The following is a 25,314-nucleotide window of genomic DNA, read 5'->3' as shown; positions in this document are numbered from 1 at the left end:
TTTTTTTTAAACATAACCTTGTGAAAGTACATTCGTATTTTTGTAAACATTTTCAAAGAAAAAATCATAAGTCGTTTTTATATATTGTACCTTTATAGCTATCCAATGGGATTAAAACTACAGTAAGTACTGTTTATTTGACTCATCGAGTACTGTAAATGAGTGCTTCACTTCTGTTTAAAGGTTTAAAGGTTCCTCATGAATGGCAGAGGCTAGGGACTGACAGTGCCCTAAAGACTGACCATATATACTGTACTATGATCAATGTCAAAGATCGCTCTCCACCCAAGGTGGGAACAGGGAAGGCCAGGCAATGGCTGCTGATGATTCAGCGTTTAGGCCTGTTGGCTTCCACAAACCCACCATTTGTAGCTCCCAAAGATGGTGAGGTTACAGACACTACAAGCACCTTCGTTATTATCATATTCAGGGCCACAATTCCATCCCACCTAAATAGCCATTCAAGCAATCATGGAGTGATTTATTTATGTTGAAATAAATATAGACTTTGTTTTTAAATAAAGTAATTTTTTTCTCTTTTAAACTCCCTTGTTGTATACAAGATGTTCACCTTCTTGTTGCAAGGGGTATAGACTATTCAGAAAATTACTACTTTTCATTACCAAATATGTTCAGTGACCAGAATTGCCACTCAGGTTAACTTTTTATGTGGTGTCTGGAGATTGTTGCTAACAGCAGGCATGGTTATCATAAAGTAGATAGTTTGACATGAAAAAAATATATTTAATTTTTAACTTTACTGTATATTTTAAGCAGCAAAATCTACATGCTTAAACTTTGAACTAGTTATTTTATTACAGTATTGTCAATGCAAATGATTTTAGATTTATAGTTATCAGATTATATAACTGTGTTCATATCATGTGATTTTTTTCAAGTGTATTACATAACCAATACTTTTCAATTGGACATATTTTTGTATTATAGTCACAATACCTTTTGAGTTACATAACAGCAAATTTATAATTTTACACATTGGAAACAAACACAAGAACAATTCTCAATATCTTGTTGATTGTTTTTCATAAGTTCTTTCTTAGTACAGTAGTTCCAAGATATGAGGTTTGCATTCAAACTTCCACCCTGACATGGTTGATTATGATTTTAGAATATTGCTGTTTTTTTTTTTTTAGCTAAATCTCAAAATTTCATTGGATTCAAGTTCTTAACATACAACCAGTTATAAGGTATTTTATTTTGATTTTCCAACATATGAAAAAAAAGAACCGGAGTATTAAAGAATTAGGTTACGGTAATGGGAAATATAAGTTCAGTTTTAGGATTCAAAGTTCACTGAAATATTTTGATAATCTAAAAAATTTAGATTTAAGAAATAATTATCCAAATATAAATTTAATTTAGTTTTAATACCTCTAGACCTAAGTAATCCTCAAATGACTTGATTCATATTGCATTCGTGTTTGAGGACTGTTTTTATCCACATGTATTTAAAAGGACAGTTTTTATTCACAGGTATCATACATTGAAACATTAATCTGTTAGTAGTGATATGAAAGAATTAGTTTAGGTAAATTTCATTCTATATCTGTGATTTTTTCATCTAGTTCTACATGTACTATCCAACCTCTATTTCTGAGTATTTCCCCAACTGTTTCCAGAAGTAGTACTTCCTATCGTCTTTAAATTTACATTGGCCTTGAATAGAAAGTTTTTAATTTTGTTTCTAAATTCTTTACAGGGACTTGGGAATCCGTTGCAATCCTCAAAACACGTATGTTTTTATTTTTGAGCTTATTTTTCAATTTAATATTCAGTTATGATTTCTTTTACTTATGTTTATTTACCTACACACACACACACATGATGCTTAAGATACCTTCAGTAGAATTAAGAATTCTCAAATTTCAACTTAAAATACTAACCCCTATTAATCCAAGTACATGTCTTTAAATAGGTTATGACTGAAATTTTAAAATTTTTCATAGTAATCAAAAACTGTTGTACGTGATTCATGCCAATAGGGACGAGAATATAAGTGCCTTAACTTAGTTGACAAACATTGATTGAATTTTGGTATGTATCAGTGTTTAGAGTCCTAAATGGATTAAGAACTTTAAATTTTATGATAAAATCTCATCTCTATACTCACCTGTTATTCATATTGCTTCTTTTCCAGAAGTTTGGTTTCTTGACATTTACCTCCAAATTTATTTTTGAAAATTCACTTTTTCTGGACTTTCAAAAGATGTACAGTACTCCCCCTAATAAAGTAATGAAACAATCTAGTGGTTAAAGCCAAAGAGCTATTGCGATTCCATGTTATTCAATTTTTAAGACAGAAGTATTTCTTATTCCTTGACATCGCAAGTAAGTGGGAAGGAGTGTGGTGAGCATGTACAGTATATGGATATCAGGTGAGCATAGAAATAGAAATATGATTATTAAAATCATTAATTTTCTGAACCTCCCCTGATATTCATATTACAGACTCACAAACTCTGATGGAGATGGGATGCCAATGAAGGAAAGACGTATGTCAAAAGAAATTAGAATATATGATACGTCTAACTAAATTTATAAACTCAACTTGTCTAGATTTAATAAAAACCATCTCAAAATGCAGTTTGAAATATAGACCTCCAGATTGTTTATGAAATAATTGAAGTGAAAAAATCTCAAAAGATCACGCTGTCTTCCTCCACTATAAGACCTAGAGCCCAATAAGCTCGATAAGAAAGGGTTCTTTAAGATAATGTCCACCGAATATCAACATGATATGTTATTGAAGTGCCACCAAAACTCTTTACTAAGAAACATTTTTACAAAGTTAAGGGATTAGGTTTATTCCTAATATACAGAACCTAAATCTTTAAGGCTTTTATGATATCTGGATTAATTTCTTGGTGAGTTTCTGGGACCAAACTTTTAATTAGAAATGGCATTGCATTTATGGACAGAGGACAATTTTGAATTTCAATCCCACCTAGTAAATTGGGGGCATTACCTGTAAGGCCCATAGTTCGTCCAAAATATACTAAACTAGGTATTTTCCGATGAAGTGATCACAACCATTTGTAATGGGAGGAAGTGGAAAAATTGCAACAGATTCTTAGTCTATAAAGGATTTAGCTTTGAATGAAGGTAAAAATGACAAAATTGTCATATTCCCTCAAAGCCCACCTTAAAAGATAGTGCTTGTAGTTTATTGTGCATTTACCTGAAGTCTATGATAATAGAAAAAAAAAATTAGGCTGTGAAATCTATAATTGAAAGGTTTACCAAAGATTAAAATTTAAACCTTCTAAATATGTAAAACTTCATCCCAATTCTAAAAGATTTACTGAATTATTTGAGGACTTTTAATATTGACAGGCTTGAAGATATCCCAGATGCTTGGATACCAAATTAAGGTTGAGATTGGACATTCTTTTCCTAAAAGAAAACCTTAAAAAGCTTTAAATGTATAATCCTACCTAGCTCTAGTTATTGATACATTCTTAGACTGACACCATTGAAAATAAACATGCTAGTGTCGTTGCTATTAAATAATGGTAGACTGTCTGTTAGAACCTATAAAGGACAATGTAGAGGGTTGCTAAAACCCTACATTCCAGAATGCGATCAAAGGTCCCCAGGTGATTAGATGTAATTGGATGAACTACCTTTGAAATGGGTCGTCTGAGGATATTAATTGATATAAAAACCTTCTCGGACATACACAGCATATGGAACAGATCTACAGAGCATTTCCTTCGTGTTTAGAACAGGGCTCTTAGACTCATTGTGGTTCACAGAGAGCGTGAACTTTGTTTTACACATGCTAGATAATGGTAAAAGAATGGAATCTGTAAATATCTAGATTTTTTCTGTTCCTAACAGGGTATCTACCTTCTGTGCTATTTAATCTAGAAATTTTTTTTGGCTAATAGCATATGGTGTTCTCATACAGTCCCTTGTCAGAGTAATTAGACCAAACGTTGCATAACTTAGCTTATATGATAAGAAAGAGTGTTTTTACTAGGGTATGGTTGTTGACCAGTGATGTTGCAAACATTACGAAAGGACGACATAACCATTTCTAAATTTCTAGACGTACTGATCAATGTAGTGAACATTCACTTGGAAGTGCTAGAGTTTCTAATTAGCTGAACTTTTCATTTACAGTTAGAATTCTTAATTTCATCATAAAACATACTTCCTAGGGAGGTATTTTGCTGCCTACACACTACTTACCAGACTTTGAATTTGTCCCCTGTATGAGACACAGAGATAATGCAGAACAAGATCACCTAGAAACAATTCTCATGTACAACAGTGCATAGGTTTGTTAATAAATCTGGAGCAACAAACTGGCTAGAGTTTTGGTAGCAGAGCACTTACTTTATCAAGTAGGTTACCTTTATATATACAGTACAACATGACTAAAATAAGAGAATAATTGCACCTCAGAGAATTTCTCATCACTGAGTCAAATACTACCTCTACCTTTATCACAAAACCCACATATGCTGACATGATCATGCCCAAATTAACAGCACCTCTCCTATCCTGAACAGGGAGGATAACCTTGCTCTTTCTTGGTTACGGATGTGATCTAATATTGTTGTACTATATGTCGTAAAGCACCGCTATGATTTACCATATTACCATAGTTTCTTGGTCTTCCTTTCTATTATCAAAGGCTAACAAAGATATAAAACTAATTATCTGGACCTAACCCCATTTAGGTAACTGGAGACTTGGAGTAACCGATAAATAGATTCATCATTATTTGAAGTTAAAACTTTCAAATTATTTTTGTTTATCTGTTAATAAAACATTTGCCAAAAGAATTAATAGAATATTAAGATCTTTCATATAATATTCTGCATGTTCCTTGCTGACGGGAAACAAGGCAAGAAACAGATCGTAATCCAGGATTAGACTGGCAATTATCTGTCTAGTGGGATAAAAGGCTTTAGCACCAAACAAGAACTTGAATTACTTTAAATAGTTTACTTATTTGGCTTTATTATATAGTTTCTGTTTTAGAGATTTTACTAAACTGAATGAATACTTATTACATACAGAAACTGATGTATATGAGATAAATAGACACATTCAAGCAAGTGAGGTACTAAACCTTACAGTTACCCAATATGTAGGAGAAAGGCATGAGATGAATTAATGGCAAACTTGTAAGTAAATGAAGCACACTGCCATTCAAAGAGGATGCAATGGAATAGATCTAGTGAATCTTTATACAAAAAGAGAATAGTTAGCCCAAGGAAATCCTATGATTTGCATGCCAACAGGAAAACAGTAAGTTTTAAAGAGCATTTATTTCAGGAGTAGAGTTATTGAATATCTAAAATAACATAGCACATGGGAATAAGTAAAGGTATAGAGGCACTTACTTTATCAAGAGAAAATATGTAGGGACCCAGGCTAACATCTTGATCATCTGCCTCACAAATTCTAGGTGTCTAAAATAGTGGCTGGAAATCAGGGAGTCAAACGGTTTCGTTACGGAAGGACAAAATTAAAAATGAAGAATTTTGACGCTCTGCAAGAGGACCTCAATCCTGGGTCATACCCCATGTACCACCAGAACTCTTACTGAATGGTGCATTTGAACCACTAGTTATCACTTGAGGGTTTAGGTTAGTGGTTGAAACAGGGAAGGTTACGCCTAAAATGTTACTTTAAATAAAAAACTAAATGGTTTTCTGAGCTACCACAAAAGTAGTTAATGATGTTACCTTCCTAATAGGACTAACTGAAACTAAACTGTTAGGCTGTAGTAGACAAAAGCTAGAGTGACAGTACTGTCATGGTTCCTTCTGTAAGCAACAAGCTTAGCGTTTTCTGCTAATAGGAAACCTAAACCACTAGAATTAATGGCAAAGGGAAATGTTTTAAGAACATTTACATAATTATTACCTACAAGCAGCTATAGTAAATTAGTTTGCAAGCTAAGCTGTAAAACTGGGCTCTAAAGAAAATAAATTGAAATCTACAACAAGGTTAGGTAACTGATTAGTCTTATACAAGTCAAAACATCTTTGAGGTATCAAAGACTTGAAACTAAACAAAACTAGAATTATAAAGCCATTAGTGATGACAATTTAATGACTTATTCACAGCAAAAGGAGGAAATTGATAAGTATATACAGTATAGTGTTATAATGGGCTTATCTCCATATACTTGAGGAAAAGCTACATCAGAACTTTCTTAAAAACAAATTATAAGGGATTTTTAGTTATAAAATTTTACTATACACGTAACTCTCAGACCCATTGTTTACAACTGCCATGTTAGTGCTATGCATATGTTTAGGTCCAGGGATGAAATACATAGCTTATGCGATGACACCTGTAATATGTATTATTTTATGGATTGAACTTGTTTTATAATTTTTAACTATATTTCTTCACTGAATATAAATAACCCACAATAATCTTTAATCTCCTCCATAGTAAGAGTCGCAAGAGTAATAAAAGCACAAGTGGCTGATCTTGCAAGTTAACAAAATGCTATGTCGTTCAGAATGTAATTCAATTAACTAACTAATTGTAGCTGATACATCACCAACAACATTAAACAGTTAACAGAATCCTACGATATGGAATGTCATTCCAAAAATGAAACCCTAGCTGCTCAAGAGTGCTTATTTTAGTGAGAGGAGGCATATAGGGATTCAATTATTAACTCGGTCTTATTGAATCTTAATCTAGATGTCTAATAGAGTAAATAGGAATGTGTGAATTCAAGGGTTTAGCAGCAGAAAGATCTAAAGTAATTAAAGAATCATAGGCTCAATGAAAGAACCTCCACTCTGTAAGGTGCAGTAAACATTCATAACTTTTGCTGAATGAAACATTATGTGACTGTGACCATAACCATTTGACCACCTTTGGAAGTCTGGTTAGTGTAAGCAACCATGCAGGTAAATCAGAGTTACCGCCTACAAGCAAAGACTCTTTGGCTTTCTGAGAATAACAAAGGAAGGTAAACAAGTTAAGAGCATTAAGACTCATCACTAACAAAACTTGGCTGGTAAGTGAGTATTTGACCATTCATATCATCATCAACTCTGTAGTAAAAAACTATTCAAGTCTTCTTTGGAATTCCCCTTAAACAAAAAAAATGCTTTTTTTCCTCGGTAGTTGTGAAAATAGAACGTCGGTTTTTCAGTTGATCATGCTGAAGCTTTACCACTGCGCAGTGTAGTTTCTCCAGTTCTGTAAGCACTTGAATTTGATATATACTTTTCCTGAAAGAAACAGTGAGACATTGTATTCCTCACAACAGTTATTTAAAACACAGTGTTAGCCCTGGACAGACATGCTAACAAATTTAGCAGAAAAGACAATTTAGAAAACAATAAAAACTTATTACAATCTGGAAGGAAGAAATGTCTTTTTCATATCACCAATTCAACGGAAAACTGAATAACATGGTATCAATGGCGCTCATTGTCATTAACCAATAGATTGTTTCATTACTTTACTAGGGGGTGTGTATATTTTGAAAGGAAATAAAATAGGAAAATTCTCATGAGTAAACAGTAAATAATGAATAGGATAGGATATTAATTACTGTCTAAGGAATTATTCCATAAGCTATGTGTTGACAATGGAACATCATATGGGACACACTAATTGGGTATCTGTTACTTACCAGATTTTGTTACTTATTGGTAGGCCACACCAGTTCGTCTATTAAGTTGAGGCACTACTGTTTTATTTAAGAAAAAATAGAAATGTGCTCGGGAAACTTTGGAAAGGATTTTTAGTATTACTCTTAGTCATTTATAAATATTCAAGTAGTGATTAGAAATGATTTTTATTCAATTTCATGTGTTCACATAAATTGGAAATCTATCATTTTGATGTTACCTTTACACCTGGTCAATGTTGGAGAGAATGGATTTCCTTATTGAAATGGGCAAAGCTGCTTTGTAGAGTTGTTATCCTAATATAAGAGTTCTTGAAACAGTATGTATAATCTTGAATGTGTGAGGTTTGTATAATTTTGAATGTGTGAGGTACATTGAGAACCATGAAATGCATCCCAGTATGTGGAGCATATTCATAATGTCTGTCTTTAAAAATGAGGGAAAGATTTTTGGAAATCCAACTATGCTTGTCCAACCCCAGAAACTTGTCCTTAGTTGTACCACACCACTTCTATTAGGCAGAACAAGATACCCTCAGTGACATATGATAATCTGCCTCGAACTTAGGTTTACTTAATACTGTATTGAAGTCCTATTATATTGTAAGTTCTTATGATTGGCTTTGATTTTAGTGCAGCCTTTGACCATGTTAATCATGAGGCCCTTGTTTTCATACGTAAACAGATGGGAATAGGTGGGTCTTTTCTTAACGTCATTATTGAAATTTTAATTAATGTATTGCAGAGTACTTGTTGATGGGCACCATAGTGACTATAGAAATGCAATAACTGGTGTTCCTCAGGGTAGTGTTCTTAGCCCATTACTTTTCATACTGATTACGCATATTCGTTTGGCCTAGAAAATAAGCTTGTTGTATATGCTGATGATGCTACTCTCTTTGCATCAATTTCATCTTTTGAATGTAGACCTATGGCTGCTAAATCGCTGGATAGAGATCTAACTAAAATTAGTGCATGGTGCAAATTAAGGGGCATGAAGTTGAACCCTAACAAAACTCAAAAGTATGATTGTAAGTAGGCCAAGGACAGTGGCTCCTCAACATCCAGATCTTTGCATTGACAATGTCTCTAGCTATATACGTACAAATCATTTAAAATTCTGTGTGATTCTTAATTGCAAATTTACTTATGAGAAATATTTGGTCAGTTTCTTATTCAATTGCTAAAAAGATAGGTGTATTGAGAAAGTCTGTTAAGATTTTCGGTGATCAGTCCATCCTTAAGGAATTTTTTAATTTTTTCATTCTTCCATATTTTGAGTATTGTTCTCCTGTCTGGTCTTCAGAAACAGACTCTCATCCTAATTTGTTGGCTAGAAACTTGCGATCTAATAAATTCCTTTGTACTGGTCTGGTCATTACTCTCTGGTACTACCATTCAGTTAGTTCTTTATGCATGTTGCATAAGATTTCTCATAACTCACATAGTCCCATGCATTCACATCTTCCCAGACTAAAACATAGTGTACATAGTACTAGGTGTGTGGTTAATTTTAACAGCCATGCCTTCGCCATCATAAAGCACAATACTACAGCGTATTCTAGAAGTTTTATCCCAGCTGTGATCAGATTGTAGAATAATATTCCTAATCTGGAGCTTGAATTGGTGTAACTTGGAAGTTCAAACTTTTTATGAATTTCTGTTGACCAGATTGACAAATAAATCTCATTTTATAGTTTATATATACAGTAATTTATTTGCTCTTCTGTTATTTCCTTTCTTATCTTGGCTACTTTCTCTATTGAAGCCCTTGGGCTTCTAGCATTTTGCTTTTCCAGTATGGGTTGTAACTTGGCTTGTAGTAATAATAATAATAATGATGATGATGATGATGATGATGATGATGATGATTAATAATAATAATAATGATAATAATAATAGTAATAATAATAATAATAATTATAATCATAATAATAATAATGATAAAAATAATGATGATGATGATGAATTAATAATTAATAATTAATAATAAATAATTAATAGTGGCAAACACATAATGTGCATATTAAAACTCAGAAGTGCCAGTGGAAATCTTGTTAACCATAGAACCAAAGGGAGAGCCATTTTGCACCAAAGGTCCATAATGATGAATAGCCAAAACCTAGTTCTTTATTGTGAAGGATTTATGTCCACATCTGGAAATGAAGTGTCATTGGCATTAAGAAAGAGAATGATCATAAATTAATCCTCTATCTTTTTAGATCTGTCCTAGACTGTGTTGTCGAGGCCCTCTTTGTTGATTTGAAATCTACTGGTAGATATTTAAGATCCTGCCAAGTTATCACCATAAGATCAAGTCATGTTGCTTATTGATGGAAATAACTTCCCTTTCCTATTTCTTCCGATTGATAATGCTAGTCCTTTCATAACACATTGAAATATTTAGTAGGCAAAGGAATGCTAATAGCTGCCTGTAACATGGATTGACTTTTGAAAATTGGCATTTAGGTGAAGAGTTAGAATTTATCAACTTTAGCCAGGTGTAGTAAAGAGCTGTCTTTAGAGAGTTATAGTCACCTCTCTCAATTCAAGAAGGATATAAACAAACTCTGCTCCTCACTGCTGAATGACCTCCCTGTCACCAGTGGTGGGCTGTATAGCCCAAATTCCATAAATCATATCCCATTTCAAGAAACCTCTATGCATGTCTGACGAGTCTTCAAAAAGGGATCCTTCCAGGAACGATAAGAACAATGACCAATTGATCTAGCATACGCAGTTTACTTTTTTTATGCATAACTCGCTTACCACTCTTTTCAGTCAGATACAAAAGTTTCTGAACATAAAAAATAAAGAGAATGCATGAAGCATCTTTTGCTGTGATGATTTCTCTATGTTGATTTTGATTATTAGTATCTCTAGAGGTTAGCATTATTATGGTCATTGAAACATTAATGTCGATATAAATGTTCCATTGTAGATCATTCAGAAATTAATATTGATGGGGGTGACCTTTATAAAACTTTTAAGTGGTGTGACTCATGATCTCTGGCCTGGAACTTTGAAAATAAAGATTATCGTTTTCTTGGCTAGGAGAGCGTCTATATTTTGGGTTTCAAATAATATTTTTAATGAAAAGATATTTTTCATTGGTAGAGAGTCCCTTTTACATATTTACACTCACTTATCCCATCCCGTGAGCAACCCTTTTGTGACTTGGCTACATATTCATTTACTTTTTCTTGAAAAACTCCACAGAAAGCTAGTTATTTTAGTATTCCACATAAAGTAAATCCACCATTTTCTATGATTTCCTGAGGAACAGAGTATCAGTTTTCTTATGTTCTCTATGGTATTTGTAAATAAACATATCCTGCAGTTCTCTCTAAAGTATGTTCTTATTTCTTTGTTGCTTGTTTATATATTCACAATTTTCATGGTATGATTATGCTGAAAAATGCATAAAGTATGAGAGATGATAACTAGATATGCCAGAAGTCTAAAGTTCCCCCCCCCCCCTCCAAAAAGCGCTGACGAGAATATATGCCAGCCACGTATTTCTCATGTATGTGCGTAACATTTATATTTGTCTGTGGGGAAAAAAACTTTCATATGAAACATAGTCATCTTTAAAAGTAACTTTTATACAGTACATTGATAAAATTATACCTATGATATTTTATAGCCTATAATCTGTACTTTCACTTTTAGAAAAACAAAAACCTTCCATTTAAAACAAATTTATCTTTAAAAGTAACTTTTATACAGTACATTTTAAAAGGATATCTATAAGATAAAATAAAAATGCTAAGAAAATTACTAATGTATAACTTTTGATATATAAGATTCTCATTCAAATAATTTTTAAACGAGAAAAAAATATTGCTGAGAAACAGAAGAGTAGAAAGAGTTTGAAGTATTCTCAAAATAACATTGTTTTAGTGGAGCAGTGTCACTCCCCTTAAATATTTTTTAATTCCTCTGCTGTTTATGTGCATCAGTAGCATTGTGGAATGATCTTAAACTTTGGATAACTTGAAAATATTTTAAAGACCTTGTTTTAGCGCATGCTTGGATTGTTGGGTTGGAACCTCAATATCTATGATTACTAAAGTTTGTTTTTAGTCTTGGATAGAATTGCAGTGTGTAATGGAGACCAACAAAGAAATAGGATACCATTCTTAAGTTTTTCAGTCTGCTGCAGGCTGATATCAAGAACTTGGCTGCTATCATAATTTGAGCCTTTTCAGTCAGCTTTCTGATAAATAGCTATGCAAGATGTATCCAGTACCTTATTTAACTAAGGCAAATTGGCCAACTTGTTTTAACATGATTTAAGATTTTCGTATGAGAATTTGATGAGTTATACATAATTTCCATTAGGCAAATTTAATTGAGTTACTGTTTTATGGTACAGTATAATGCACATTTTACTAGTGAATATGTCTACTGTATATTGTACTTAGCTTAGTTATGCCATTATTAATCTCCTTATCTTACAAGGTTGATTGATTAGGCAAGTTTATTCCTAGTAGCATAGGTCAAACTGAATTTTGTCGTAAGTTAAACAGTCAAGTTTGAAGGCCGTGTTGTTTACAACTCGCTGATTTTAGTCATGTATTTTCCTCTTAACCTATATGCTTAATTGAGCTGTGATATTTGCATTATGATTTAGTTGAGTGTAGGTTAGGACTGATCTTCATGAGTTAGCCTAGCTTACCAAAGACTAAACTAAAAATTAGATTCCATATAGTTTTGAGTTGACTTTTCACATCATTAGCACAATTCTTGTGGTATTATTATTAATATTATCATCATCATCATCATCATCATAATATTACTAGTTAAGCTACAACCCTAATTGGAAAAGCAGAATTGTTAAAAGCCCAACAAGTGAAACATAGCCCAGTGAGGAAAGGAAATAAATAAACTACAAGAGAAGTAATGAACAATTAAAATGAAGTATTCTAAGAATCATAACAATGATAAAACAGATAATTCATATATAAACTCTTAAAAGAGACTTATATCAGCCTGCTCAACATAAAAGCATTTGCTGCATGTATGAACTTTTGAAGTTCCACAGATTCAACTACCTGATTAGGAAGATCATTCCACAACTTGATCACAGCTGGTATAAAACTTCTAGAATACTGTGCAGTATTGAACTGCATAATGGAGAGGAAATGACCATTAGAATTAACTTCATACCTAGTATTGCAGACAGGATGATACTGTCTGGGAAGATCTGAATGCAAAGGATGGTCAGAATTAAGAAAAATCTTGTGCATCATGAGTAATGAACTAATAGAATGATGGTGCCAGAGATTAATATCTAGATCAGGAATAAGAAAATTAATAGACTGTAAGTTCCTGTCCAATAAATTGAGGAGAATCAGCAGTTGAAGACCAGACAGGAAAACAGTATTTGAAACAAGGTAGAATGAAAGAATTGAAACACTTCTTAAGAATAGATTGATCACCAAAAATCTCAAAATACTTTTTCAATAAGCCAATTTGTTCCGACACGATATACAAACCTCGTAATCATTTAATATAGGAATTCGCTTTAGCTCGGCTGAAACAGCCGAAGAGAAAAGCAGGCAGTTGTGCTGATTGGCTGGCTGGCGGTATGGGGAGGCTTAGCCCCCCCCCCCCCCCCCCCCCCCCCCCCCCCCCCCCCGCCAGCCCGCTTTCCTCATTCACTCGCTTTGGCTCAATGTGGATGGTTGCCTACTCTCCGCTCTCTACGCTACAGCCTTTTGCCTTCTCTTGTGCTTGTGTACTAGTGATTGGTCTTTGCTATGAAGGAGAAAGTTACTCTTTAAAATGCGATGTTGTGCAGGCCGTGGCGGGCGTTGCAGTGGGTGGCGTTCATCACCTTCTGAAAACCCACACACGCTCTGCTTGACATGCAAGGGAAAACCTTGCCCTCAAGGTTCTCCTTACCGTAGTGTGAATCCTGGCCGCCATTTTGGGAAGCCCGGATTCACAGCCTGTCGGGATTTTCTCGGGTTTTGCCGGGGGAGCGGTTGACCTTAGCGCCCGCTATTTCGGTGATCCCGAGAGAGACCCGACAGATTGCTGTTACCGATGACGACACATTACCCGGTAAGAAGGGGAATTTTGGACATCTCTCGGATTATCAGGTAAGCTTGACTTAAATTTGTTAAGACGCTGTTTAAATATGGCGGACTAGATTCAACAACATCATTTGAATGATACGATTGTTGATGAACACATGAATGTAATCGAGTTTGTAACAGGATTGCCAGGTTCAGCTAAAGACATCAAATTTGGCCTTTTTTTATTTGAAATTGGGTAGCCTTTAGCAATATCATAAAAGGTTGGCCTTAAAGGCTATACCTTTGGCCTTTTTTTAACTTCTTAAAGCTGCAGTTGATCCAGGTTGGCCTTTTCTCACTCAGGAAACCTGGCAACCCTGGGTTGTAACTTTATCGACTCAAATGTTCACTGGTGCCTGTTCTTGTTGACTATGTACCTGGTAAAACAATTGTTCCTGGCTAAATGCAAACTTTTTTCAAGGGTAAATAATTGCAGGACTCCCTGTTAAAACAAGGGAGAGTAAGGTTTTAATCACTGAGATTTCTTTAACGACTGATGGCAAATCCTTTACAGCTTCGCCCGCAAGTCAGTTAAAATTAAAATCTGCCAAATCTTCTGCGGATAAGCAGTTAAAATTAAAATCTGCCAAATCTCCTGCTGATAAGCAGTTGAAATTAAAATCTGCCAAACTCCTGCAGATACAATATGTTTTTCAGGTTCACCATGTTCACCGACCACGGCGGCTCTTCTTACAGACATGGCTCAGGTTGTTAATCCTCGTCCAGTGTCATCTGCTGTTGCCTCAATCAACGTTCCAGCAACTCGGAGGGGGCACAAGAAGAGGAAGCCTGGGCAGTATTCCTTTTCTAGTTCCTCCTCCTCCTCTCTCCTCCTCCTCTTCGTCATCTTCTGACTCTGACTCTTCTCCCCCAGGGGAAAGAGGAAGGGGAAGAAGATTAAAGTGAAGAGGGCCAGGAAGGCCAGTCGCAGTCGAAGGGACATGGCACCCCGAGACACCTCTTCTCTTCCGGAGAATGAGGGCGATGTGCGAGATTCCCGTATTCCCCACACTAGGGGGATTGTTCACGGCGAATCTTACGCAAGGCCTCCATGCACGACAACCGCGCTCGAGGGCGTAGGTATCGTCTCCCAAAGCATGGTGACGGGGTCCTCGGGCCCCCGATCTACTGCTCACACTCGAATTGAACCGCTCTTGAGCGGGGAAAGGAGAGTCCTGGCTTCGGCACGAGAAATCTCAGCTGTGGTCTCTCGTGAAGAATCCGCGGTTCGCACGACTACCTCCACTGGGGTAGCCACGCGGACCAGCTCAGTGACTCGTGTGTCGCGTGAGCAGGGAGCAGGCCCAGACAGTCGCGCACTCGACCCCCGCGACTCGGGCCTGGCATGGAGCCACCTTGCGTCTCAGCCCGCGGCATGGGGGCCGGTTGTGCACGATCAGGTTAGCTCTCGCGTTTATCAGCCGCGAGAGATGCAGCCAACCTCTATGTTTTCTGGCCATGTAACAGGTGAGGCCGCCCGCACCACTCACGCGACTAACCTGTCTACACCTCCTGGTGTGAGCGTTGCAGTTCCCAGCGACCCCGCTCGCGCTCAAGCTCCTTCGGGAGCTTCGTGGGGCTCGCAGCAACCAGTCACGCACTCGGTCGCAGTGGGAACCTCGATGCATTCCATCAGGGATGAACCCTGCCAAGGTCCTTCCTTGACTCCTGAATACACGCCTGGTTTGGTCCTAGGACCAGAGCAAGGGTATTCATGGGGGATGTCATCACCCGTGCAGCATGTCGCTTCCCCTACACCTACGGATGTAGCGGGACCGAAGGATCAGCCACTTCCACAGCCTTCACCGGCCGTGGAGACGGAAGATCCCGAGGTGGAGTCGCAGTTCCTAGAGGTCATTAACCCCATACGTGAGATTAATGGCCTTAGGGCTCCTCCTGCGGTAGTGTCTGAGATAAGTGTACAGCCTTGGAGATCCTATGGGGAGCTCCCGAAGGCAGTTCACGGCCCCTCACACTACCCTGGTTGAGACATGCTGCTCGATCATTGGACCGAGTGAGTGACCAGATCGCAGGACCTGGTGACGCGCTTAGGCCAAGGTTCGAACAAGCTTCTCCCTCAACCACTCCAGCGACAGAAGAGGTACTATGTCACAGTCTTCTGTGTCTTGTCCTCTCCCTCTTGACCCCGCGGTCGGAGCGCTTGCTGGGGGTTTCTCGGTCGAGAGCTTGAAATCCCGGAGAGTGGCCTTCTCGGCCTCTGAGATTTCAACTATAGAGTCCATCTCTGTAGCTGCTCTCAAGGCTGCTTCGTGGCACGATCACTGGTGTGGTATGGCCACAGTGTTCACGCGGGACACCAAGCTCGCTAACCCCGAACACATGGAGCAGTACAGGAACCTGGCTTTGTCTGGTGGGAAAGCTGTTGCTTTTCTCTTGGAGCAGCATGCTACCCAGTATGTCAATCTGATCCTCAAAAAACGTGAGGCAGTAGCCACTTGTTTGGCGAGATAGATTGGTTCAGGAGAGGCCCTGGCACTCAGGAACTTTCCTATTAGAGCTGCAACTTCTCTCTTTCCACCAGAGGAAGTTCGGGCCGTGTGGGATAAATGGCGCCTCGACTCGAAGGACTCCATTATCCACCAGTCGCAAGCTGTGAGTTTCAAGGGACCTGGTCCCGCGAAACCATCCGCTACGAAGCCGAGTCAGGCCAAGCCCATGGGAAGTGGCAAGAGTACCACTGGTCGTGCTCCTGCTACTCCTGTGCAGCTGAGACCTGCTCCCGTTCAGAAGGGTTCTGCCCCCAAACAGACTTTTCAGCCTCCCTCGGGAGCTCTGCCACATCGGGGAAAGAACAGGGGCAAGCAAGGGAAAGGGAAACGCTGAGATTGGCTTTCCATTTCCCATGCTGCGGAGGGTAGGAGGATGCCTATCGCGCCATTGGCCGCCGATGTGGCAGCACCTCAGGGCCGAGGAATGAGTAGTGTCGACCCTTCGCAAAGGGCACAAGCTCCCATTCGTGCTTCATCGGCCCCCCTATCCTCCACTCCAATAGCGTTCCACACATACACTCCAACATACCTGAAGGCTCTGGCCTTGGATCCGGAGGTCCAGGAAATGTTCGAGAAGGATGCGCTAGAAGTTGTACATAATCAGTCACCGGGAGGTTGGAGACTGATCATCAACCTTTCGCCATTGAACAAATTTGTTCAGCAAACTGCGTTCAAGATGCTTACAGTTCGCATTGTGTTGTTAGCCATCAGGCAGTACGACTTTATGCTTTCAATAGACTTGAAGGACGCGTACTTTCAAATACCAGTTCATCGGTCGTCTCGAAAGTACCTCCGATTCACCTTCCAGGGCATGGTGTACCAGTTCAAAGTACTGTGCTTCGGACTGTGCACAGCTCCCCAAGTGTTCACGCGAGTGTTCACAAGGTAGCAGCTTGGGTCCACTCGAGGGGCATCCGCATACTGATGTATCTTGATGACTGGCTGATTCTCGCTCCCTCGCAAGACCAGTTGAGTCAGGATCGAGACTCGCTTCTGGCAGTCTGTCGCGATCTGGGGATCGTGATGAACTGCGAGAAGTCGAACCTCATTCCCAAGCAGAAGGTGAAGTATCTGGGAATTCTGATCGACTCAGCATTCCAGCCCTCCAGTGGCAAGCTCTTCTAGGTTAGGTCACCTATCCTTACTGGAGAAGCTCGTTCCTTTTGGGCGGATCCATCTCTGCTCCCTTCAGTGGTGTCTGAAGGAGCAGTGGTCGGCAGCCACCGATCCTCCCTCTCATCCGGTCCTCATGGAACGCGAGGTAAGGGAGGATCTCCTTTGGTGGCTAAACGAGGAGAACCTCATGAGAGGGTTTTCTCATAAACCCTCCTCCACCTCAGTTCTGTCTGTTCACAGACGCATCCACGGAAGGTTGTGGTGCACACCTGGGCGACTTGGTCGTGTCAGGTGTGTGGTCGAAAGAGAAGAAACACCTGCACATCAACGTGCTGGAAATGATGGGAGTCTCGAGAGCACTCTTTCATTTCCAGGCCCGTTGGAGAGAGCACTCGGTAGTGCTGATGAGCGACAACACATCCGTAGTCGCGCACGTCAACAAGCCAGGGGGCACGCTCTCACTTCCCTTGCAGCAGTTGACGAGGCAGGTGTTTCTGTGGGCAGAGAGTCAACACGTAACCTTGTCAGCCAGGTATATTCCAGGCAAGAGAAGTGTTTGGGTATACGCCCTAAGTCGCAAAAACCAGGTAATAGGGGCAGAATGGTCTCTTCACCCTTGGGTCGCAAGTAGAGTACTCGACCTCTGGGGAGAACCATGCATCGACCTTTCGCAACACGGCACAACGCCAAGCTTGCTGTGTTTTGCTCTCCAGTACCAGATCCCGCGGCTGCGTTTGAGGACGCACTGCAACATCCTTGGGATCTACTGGATTGCTACACGTTTCCCCCCCATTTTGCTTGCTTCGCGCAGTCCTGTACCAGGTCCTAGTAGCTCCAGGACTCAGGATGACTCTCATTGCTCCACTATGGCCACACATGGAGTGGTTTCCCAATCTGTTGTCGCTCTTGGTCGAGACACTGCAAGAGCTACCACACTGGCCCAATCTCCTTCGGCAACCCTTGTCAAACAGGTGCCACCAGGCAGTGCAGTCGCTCAGACTTCACACGTGGAGACTATCCAGCATCTCCTCAGAACGCGAGGCTTCTCGCAACTCGTTGCGAGAGACATGTCAGGGTACCTTAGAACATCCTCCTCCTCAGTGTACCAGTGGTTGGTCTTCTGTGATTGGTGTAGTGGAAGGGGTATCTCTCCAGTCGGAGCCTCTCTGACTCAGATCACAGACTTTCTAGTCTTTCTTCGCAAAGATAAGCTCCTTTCGGCTTCTGCCATTAAAGGGTACAGGTCTGCCCTTGCAATGGTTTTCCGTCTGAAGGAAATAGATATCTCCAACGCCCTGGGGATTTCTATGCTCATTAAGAGCTTCGAACAGTCGAGTCCTCCGAGGGAACTTAGAGTTCCCCAGTGGGACGTCACCTTAGTTCTTGGGTCTCTTACTCGTGTTCCGTATGAACCCTTGAGCCGTGCCTCAAACAGGCACTTGACCTTTAAGACTTTTTTCTGCTAGCCTTAGCATTGGCGAAGAAAGTCGGGGAGTTAAACGGCCTCTCCTGTAAGTTAAACGGCCTCTCCTGTAATGTCACTCACGCAGAGGGTTGGAAGGAGATCTCCTTGAGTTTTGTGCCAGAGTTTGTGGCCAAGACTCGGAACCCAGCAATCCACGATTCCAAGTTCAAGGGCTTCACTATTCCTTCCTTACCGGATGTGGCGGTTCAGGTGAGAGGCTTCTCTGTCCCGTCAGGTGTCTCCAGCGCTATCTTAGCAAACTCGGCATCTCAGACCTGAATGTCGACGACTTCGTTAGCACCGGCAGAACCAAGAGGGAGGTGTCGAGGAACACGATATCCTTCTGGGTCCGTGAGACCATCTGCAAGGCGTATGAGACTTCCTTGAGTCCAAGCACCAGCGAGGGTTAAAGCTCACGAGATCTGGGGCATTGCTCCACACTCGCTTTCAAGAGAATTCTTGCTGTGGGCCAAGTGCTGAAGGTTGGCGTTGGGAAACGCCAGACCACCTTTACAGCCTTTTACTTGAGGGGAGTTTATGCACAAGTCCTTGGACACCTTTGTTCTTGGCCTTGTGGTAGCAGCTGAAGCTATTATCTGACCTCTCCAGTTCCTCTGGGACAGGGAAGTCTCTTGTCTTGATTTTATGGTATGTTTGGCAGTGTGAAAGCAGTCTGCAGGTGATCTGCCTTTCTCTCTGTCTCCTCTCTTGGAGTTCCATACATCAAGACAAGTCTCCCCAGGTAAGATTGCTAGAGTTTGTTTACAAGTATTCTCCCCCCCCCGTCTTCTGGTAGGCAGGGAAAACGGTGGATGTATAAACCCTTTGCCTTCTGTTTTTGGAGTTTCATCCAGGCACTGTGACCTTAGGGTCGAGTGTCTCTTACGTTCAAGCTCTCTGGTCGCGCGATGCTCTTACACATTGCGCGGCGGCTCCCAGTCTCTCAGACCCCACCATCACTATGTCGGATCAAGAGACAGGGGTGGGTGGATTTAGTCCTCTGCTCTCATTCGAGACCAGGTCTATATGTGGGCAGTTAGCTGTCCACAAGCAGCAAAGGCAGACCTCCCACCAACGAGTGAGTCTTCCTATATTAAATGATTACGAGGTTTGTATATCGCGTCGGAACAAATGACAATTTATCCTAAATTGTATTTTTCCTAGCTATACAAACCCATAATCATTTATTATAAATGCCTTCCTTTACCACCCCTCTCATGTTCCACATTGAGCCTAAAGCGTTTGAATGAGGAAAGCGGGCTGGCTGGGGGGGGGGGGAGATTGGGAGTTGCTAAGCTCTGCCCCATACCGCCAGCCAGCCAATCAGCACAACTGCCTGCTTTTCTTTCTCTTCGGCTGTTTCAGCTGTGCTAAAGCGAATTCCTATATTAAATGATTACGGGTTTGTATAGCTAGGAAAAATACAATTTAGGACAATTTGTCATTTTTTTTGCAATTGAAGAAGTCACGGACCTAATGTGTTTCTCAAAAGTAAATTTTCTGTTGAAAATCACACCTAAAATATTAAAAGAGTCATCCAGAGTTAAAGAAACATTATTGCTGAGATCCAGATGCTGAGGAGCCACTGTCCTCGACCTACTTACAATCAGAACATGGTTATGTTAGGATTCAACTTTATGCACCCATAACTTGCACCATGCACTAATTTTAGCTAGATCTCTATTAAGGTATTCAGAAACCTCAGATCTGGATTCAAGAAATAAAATTGATGCAAAAAGAGTAGCAACATCTGCATATTAATGAGCTTCTCTTCAAGCTCACACCACATGGCGTGTGCATATAGTATGAAAAGTAATGGGCCAAGAACACTACCCTGAGGAACACCAGATATCAAATTCCTATACTCACTATGGTACCCATCAACAACAACTTTTTGCGATCTATTACTTAAAAGTTCAATAATGATGCTAAGAAAAAACCCACTCAAGCCCAAATGTTTGAGTTTGAAAACAAGGGCCTCATGATTAACACAGTTAAAAGCATCACTAAAATCAAGGCCAATCATACAAACCTCCTGACTACAATCCAGGGATTTATGTACAGCTTTGGAGATTGTAAGAAGAGCATCACATGTTCCAAGGCCTTTACAAAAGTCAAATTGCAAAGTACAGAACAGATTATTACTTTCAGCAAGCCTATTTAGACGTTTTGCCAAAAAATGTCCAAAACCTTTAGATAATATGGGAGTTATGGGAATTGGGTGGTAATCAGCTGGACTTGAGCTACCACAAATGCATTTACATTATGGAGTAACATTACCAATTCTCAAACAAGTGCTAACTTTTGGAAAATAACAGATAACTTTGGAGCTAAGAAATAATACTGTCTTATTATGTAATGGAATTTTCCAACAAAAGCTATCATTAAAGATAGAAATTTTTATGAAAAGTGACACAAACATTTATATTCTATTTCTCTTTCTTGGGTTACTAGACTATTCTTGGTTACTTAAGTTTTTCAAATATCTGCCATCTTATAGGCATCATGAGGGAAGAGATGCACTTTCTTTGAGCATGATCAGAAATTCTTTCCATGTCAGCCATCATGAGATAATATAGCACCAGCTATTTTTACCTGTTATTCATTGTATTCATTTTTCTCAATTACAATTGGTCTCAGCCATTCGTAGGGGTTAGGTGACATATTTACACACGAATGGCATAAATCCGTAAACTATTGATGTCCCTACCTGGTAACAGCAAGGATAGTTTTGTTCACTAGGTTGACTGATTGCCCCTACCAGACTACAAAACCACTGTGATTTGATAAAAGAAGGTTTACCAAAGCTAAAATATTTATTTTACTACGGTAGATCTTTCCTTGCCACCTCACTATCATTTTGAGGTTACTATAGGTTTGTTAGTTGATTACGCCCTGTAGAAAACCTTGGTATGTGATACACTTTATGCAGTACTATCACTATGTATTAAAAATTGATAAGGGCCACAATATTATGGAAATACTTTGGAGGGTATATTGAAATGCAGGATTATTTAAAATAATGAAATGCAAAAAAAATCATTAAAGTGTACGAGTACTTTACCGGTTATCCTGCGAATTTGCCTTCATTCTTGATGGTTACTGGTTATCCCATGACAAGGTTCCCTTTACATGTATTCTTGATGTGGGTGAGGGTGAAAAGCCATGCTGTGAATGGTTCATAACTGCGCTGCATGACAAGTCTCAGTAAGCTTGTCATCACTGCTGTGAAAAAAAAAAATTGCTGGAAAATTAGATTAGCTTTGTTAATCTTTGCAAGTTTATGAATCATGGGTCATGAACATTATGTCTTGATAGAGGATGAAAAATATTTAAAAAATACATTACTTGTAATTTTCAATGAGAACAGATTCATCTTCAGCATCATCATCTCTCCTGAGAATACCCACTGGTGTCAGAGAAGGGGTCATCAGTTGAGCAGATTTGGTGTCTGCAGGGGAGCTTGTCTTTGGGGGCTGAAGAACACCATGATGGGGAGCTATTTTCTTTTGCACTTCATTTCCTCAGAGATCTTTTTGTATAAAGAAAAATTCCATATCACACATGAACTTGGGTCCATACTGTAGGAGGTATTTTACAATTTCTCTAGCTGCTGTGACATCTCCCCTAACTTATTGGGTGTGATGCTGTGTTCTTCACTCTTATTTTCCTCATATTTTCTTCCTCTGCCCTGGTTGGTGACTTGTCAACTTTGGATAGTCCTTTTCAGTCAGCTCAGCATCATGCCCATTAACTCTTTAATGGCCACTCATCGTGCCAGTGTTACGATCTTCTTCACAGTTTCATTGAAGGCAGCATCAGGACCTAAGCCTTTAAAGTCAGTGATATAGTGAGGCCACAGATGTTTCCAAGGGGAATGTACTGTCTGTGACTTCTCATCCTTTGAAAGATTCCTCATCTATAGAGAGGCAGTCAGCAATAGTGAAACTCTTCCAGTATTGCATAACTTCTAATTTGGGATTGTCATCCGTGGATGATTGGAGTCTGGCCATCACACTTTTGCTATAATGGACATTTAAGTTCTTAATGACTCCCTGGTTCATCACTTGGATTAATAATACTGTATATGTTGAGAGGGAAGACTACCATCACCACATTGTCATGGAGAATCTGCACAGATCGTAGCTGTCTAGGAGCCTTTTATAGAGTTAGAAGAGCCTTGAAATCTAACTCTAGCTTCTACAGGTACAGCACAACCTCTGGCAGGAAGCAATGGTAGAACCAATTAAGCAACAATTTGCTTGTTGTCCAAGTCTTCTTGTGCATTCAGTGCACTAGAACAAGTAGTTAAAGTGGTGCTGGAGTTCATCCAATTTAACAATTTTGTAAATTAAGGATGACCAGATGAAGTGACCTGCAACATTCCAACATAATATCAGGGTGCATCTGAAAAGTTAAAGGGTTGACATCACAAGTCAGTGGATGGGAAGGTGGGCATATATATAAACATCAGGTGCATATAGAAAAAAAAAAAATTTTTAAATTTAAATTATTTCCATTATAACGTCCCCTCATTTTCATATTGCCGACTCATGCTCTGCTGAAGGTGAGATACCAGTGGAAGGAAGGGATAAATCAACAAAAGAATAAAATGTATAAAATATTAAAATTCAAAACTCTACTGGTCTAGATTTTATAGAAATCGTTTCAAAATACCATTTGAAATATGGGCCTCCAATTTCTTTTCTAATGATAATGGAAATATTTTTTCAAAATATTTAGAAGACCACTGTGCCAGGAGCCAGTGTAGTACTTAGAGCCTAATAAGCTTGATAAGAAAGCCAGGATTCTTCAAGATAATGTCCACTGAACACCAAAATGGTACATTATTGAACTGCCACTAAAATTCTTTCCAAAGAAACATTTCTGCAAATATTGAGATATGTTTACTCCTAGTAGCCGGAACTTCACCAGAGCCACTGTTACAGCTTGATATTTTTTATTAGAAAATATTCAGCTGGCAATATGTACTCAGTCATTTAGTTTTAGGAAATAGGAAAACATTTAGTTGACAGTACAGGTAGTAATATTATTTTGCTTTACTGGGAGATACAGCTGTAGGTTTCACACAATTTACAAGATAACACAGACATTCATGGCATAATTTGAAAATATTGTTAATTTTCTAATTTTTATGTCATGCCTGTATGTCTCTAGGCATTGTTTCTGATTTTGCATTGCAATAGTCACATCACTGCTTAGATGTTTGCAAAATATGTTGCTTTTGTTTATTTAATTTTTTCTAGAACAGAAATTGTATTGTTACCCAGTTTGGCTTTATTGATTGTCTTCATTGAGCATATAGTATATAAGGTTTTGCAAAGCAGCAAGATTTATAGAATTCAACTAAACCTTAGTTGATGTGATTTGATTAGGTCCTATTTTCTGACTGATGGCATGTGCTTGAGGGGCTACTTAAGTATGAACTAGAATTGTACCTATTGCTTGATGTTATTATGCTACATGGGCTTTGCATGGTTGTTAAAGTGGCTATAATGGTGATTGTAAGGTTTTAAGCTCTTCATGCAAGATCATCCTAGCCAGTAGTATAGATAAACATGCTGTGAAATAAAAGATATGAAAAATTGTGATAATTAAAAAAGAGTGCATTGTCTAATTTTCAAGCTGTAATTTACATAACATTTTGTATACAGTACAGTTTAAATTTGTGTATAACATGCAATACCCTTGTTATGCAAGAAATCATAAACTTTTCCTTGTTAGTTTGTATCATCATGGAGTTTTAGTTTAAAATCATTCATATGGTGAAGTATGTTGTCTTTAAAGGGTAAAACTAGAGTATATGGAAATAACAGCAAGTTTTAAATAGAAGAATTGGCATAATTGCTAACATGAAGGATGTATTAAAAAATATTAGAGGAGATAGCTTATTGGCAAAATTTCATACAATTTAATGTTGATAGATAGCCGTGAAATGGGTTGTTATGATTGCATCGTAGTTCAAAAATATCTTCACTGTTTCTGGATTACTTTCAAAAAATTATGCAATTTATTTGTTACATGCTTAAAATATAAAAATTTTGATTATAAATTATCATTTTGATGCTTACCTGAGATTCACATAGCTAATACCTACAAAGCGCAATTTTCTTGACATTAGAAAATTCTCTCAATCCATACCACTACTCTCCAAATCAAAATTCATAACAAACTTTCTTGTCATCGTATCAAAGCCGGGAAAGACCAATATTAAAATGTTTAAATCTCAGTAATTCAGAGAAGGGGAAATAGGAAAGAGTTCTGACTCCCAGGGAAGTGTCAAAATAAGAAATTTTATGATGAAAATTCTGTTAATGTTGATGACTTACCTGTGGGTCACGTAGCTGATTACTACATTTCTTAGGAAATGGGAAAGTAATGAAAATTTTAATACTGTACAGTACTAATAACCATAAACTTGAGTATTAAAAACAATTGATATACAATCAGCATTCCGTATTCATGGGGTTTACG

The 25,314-nt window shown here is 38.6% G+C and overlaps 1 protein-coding gene across 4 annotated transcripts in view; it reads left to right on the top strand.

Annotated features, from left to right (window-relative positions):
• The window catches only part of bchs (WD repeat and FYVE domain containing 3 bchs), a 748,678-nt gene that overhangs the window by 380,720 nt on the left and 342,644 nt on the right, over positions 1–25,314 (top strand). For 3 of the 4 annotated variants that reach the window (XM_068389155.1, XM_068389143.1, XM_068389138.1), the window contains exon 33: positions 1,721–1,753. The exons of the other annotated variant lie outside the window; for it this stretch is intronic. In XM_068389155.1, the coding sequence (XP_068245256.1) occupies positions 1,721–1,753 (33 nt within the window). The remainder of the gene's footprint in view (positions 1–1,720; positions 1,754–25,314) is intronic. 4 annotated transcript variants of the gene reach the window in all.

This window comes from Palaemon carinicauda, chromosome 1 (assembly GCF_036898095.1).
Source record: "Palaemon carinicauda isolate YSFRI2023 chromosome 1, ASM3689809v2, whole genome shotgun sequence".
Classification (NCBI taxonomy): domain Eukaryota; kingdom Metazoa; phylum Arthropoda; class Malacostraca; order Decapoda; family Palaemonidae; genus Palaemon; species Palaemon carinicauda.
Note: the sequence above shows the minus strand (reverse complement) of the source record. Positions and strands in the feature narration are given on the sequence as shown.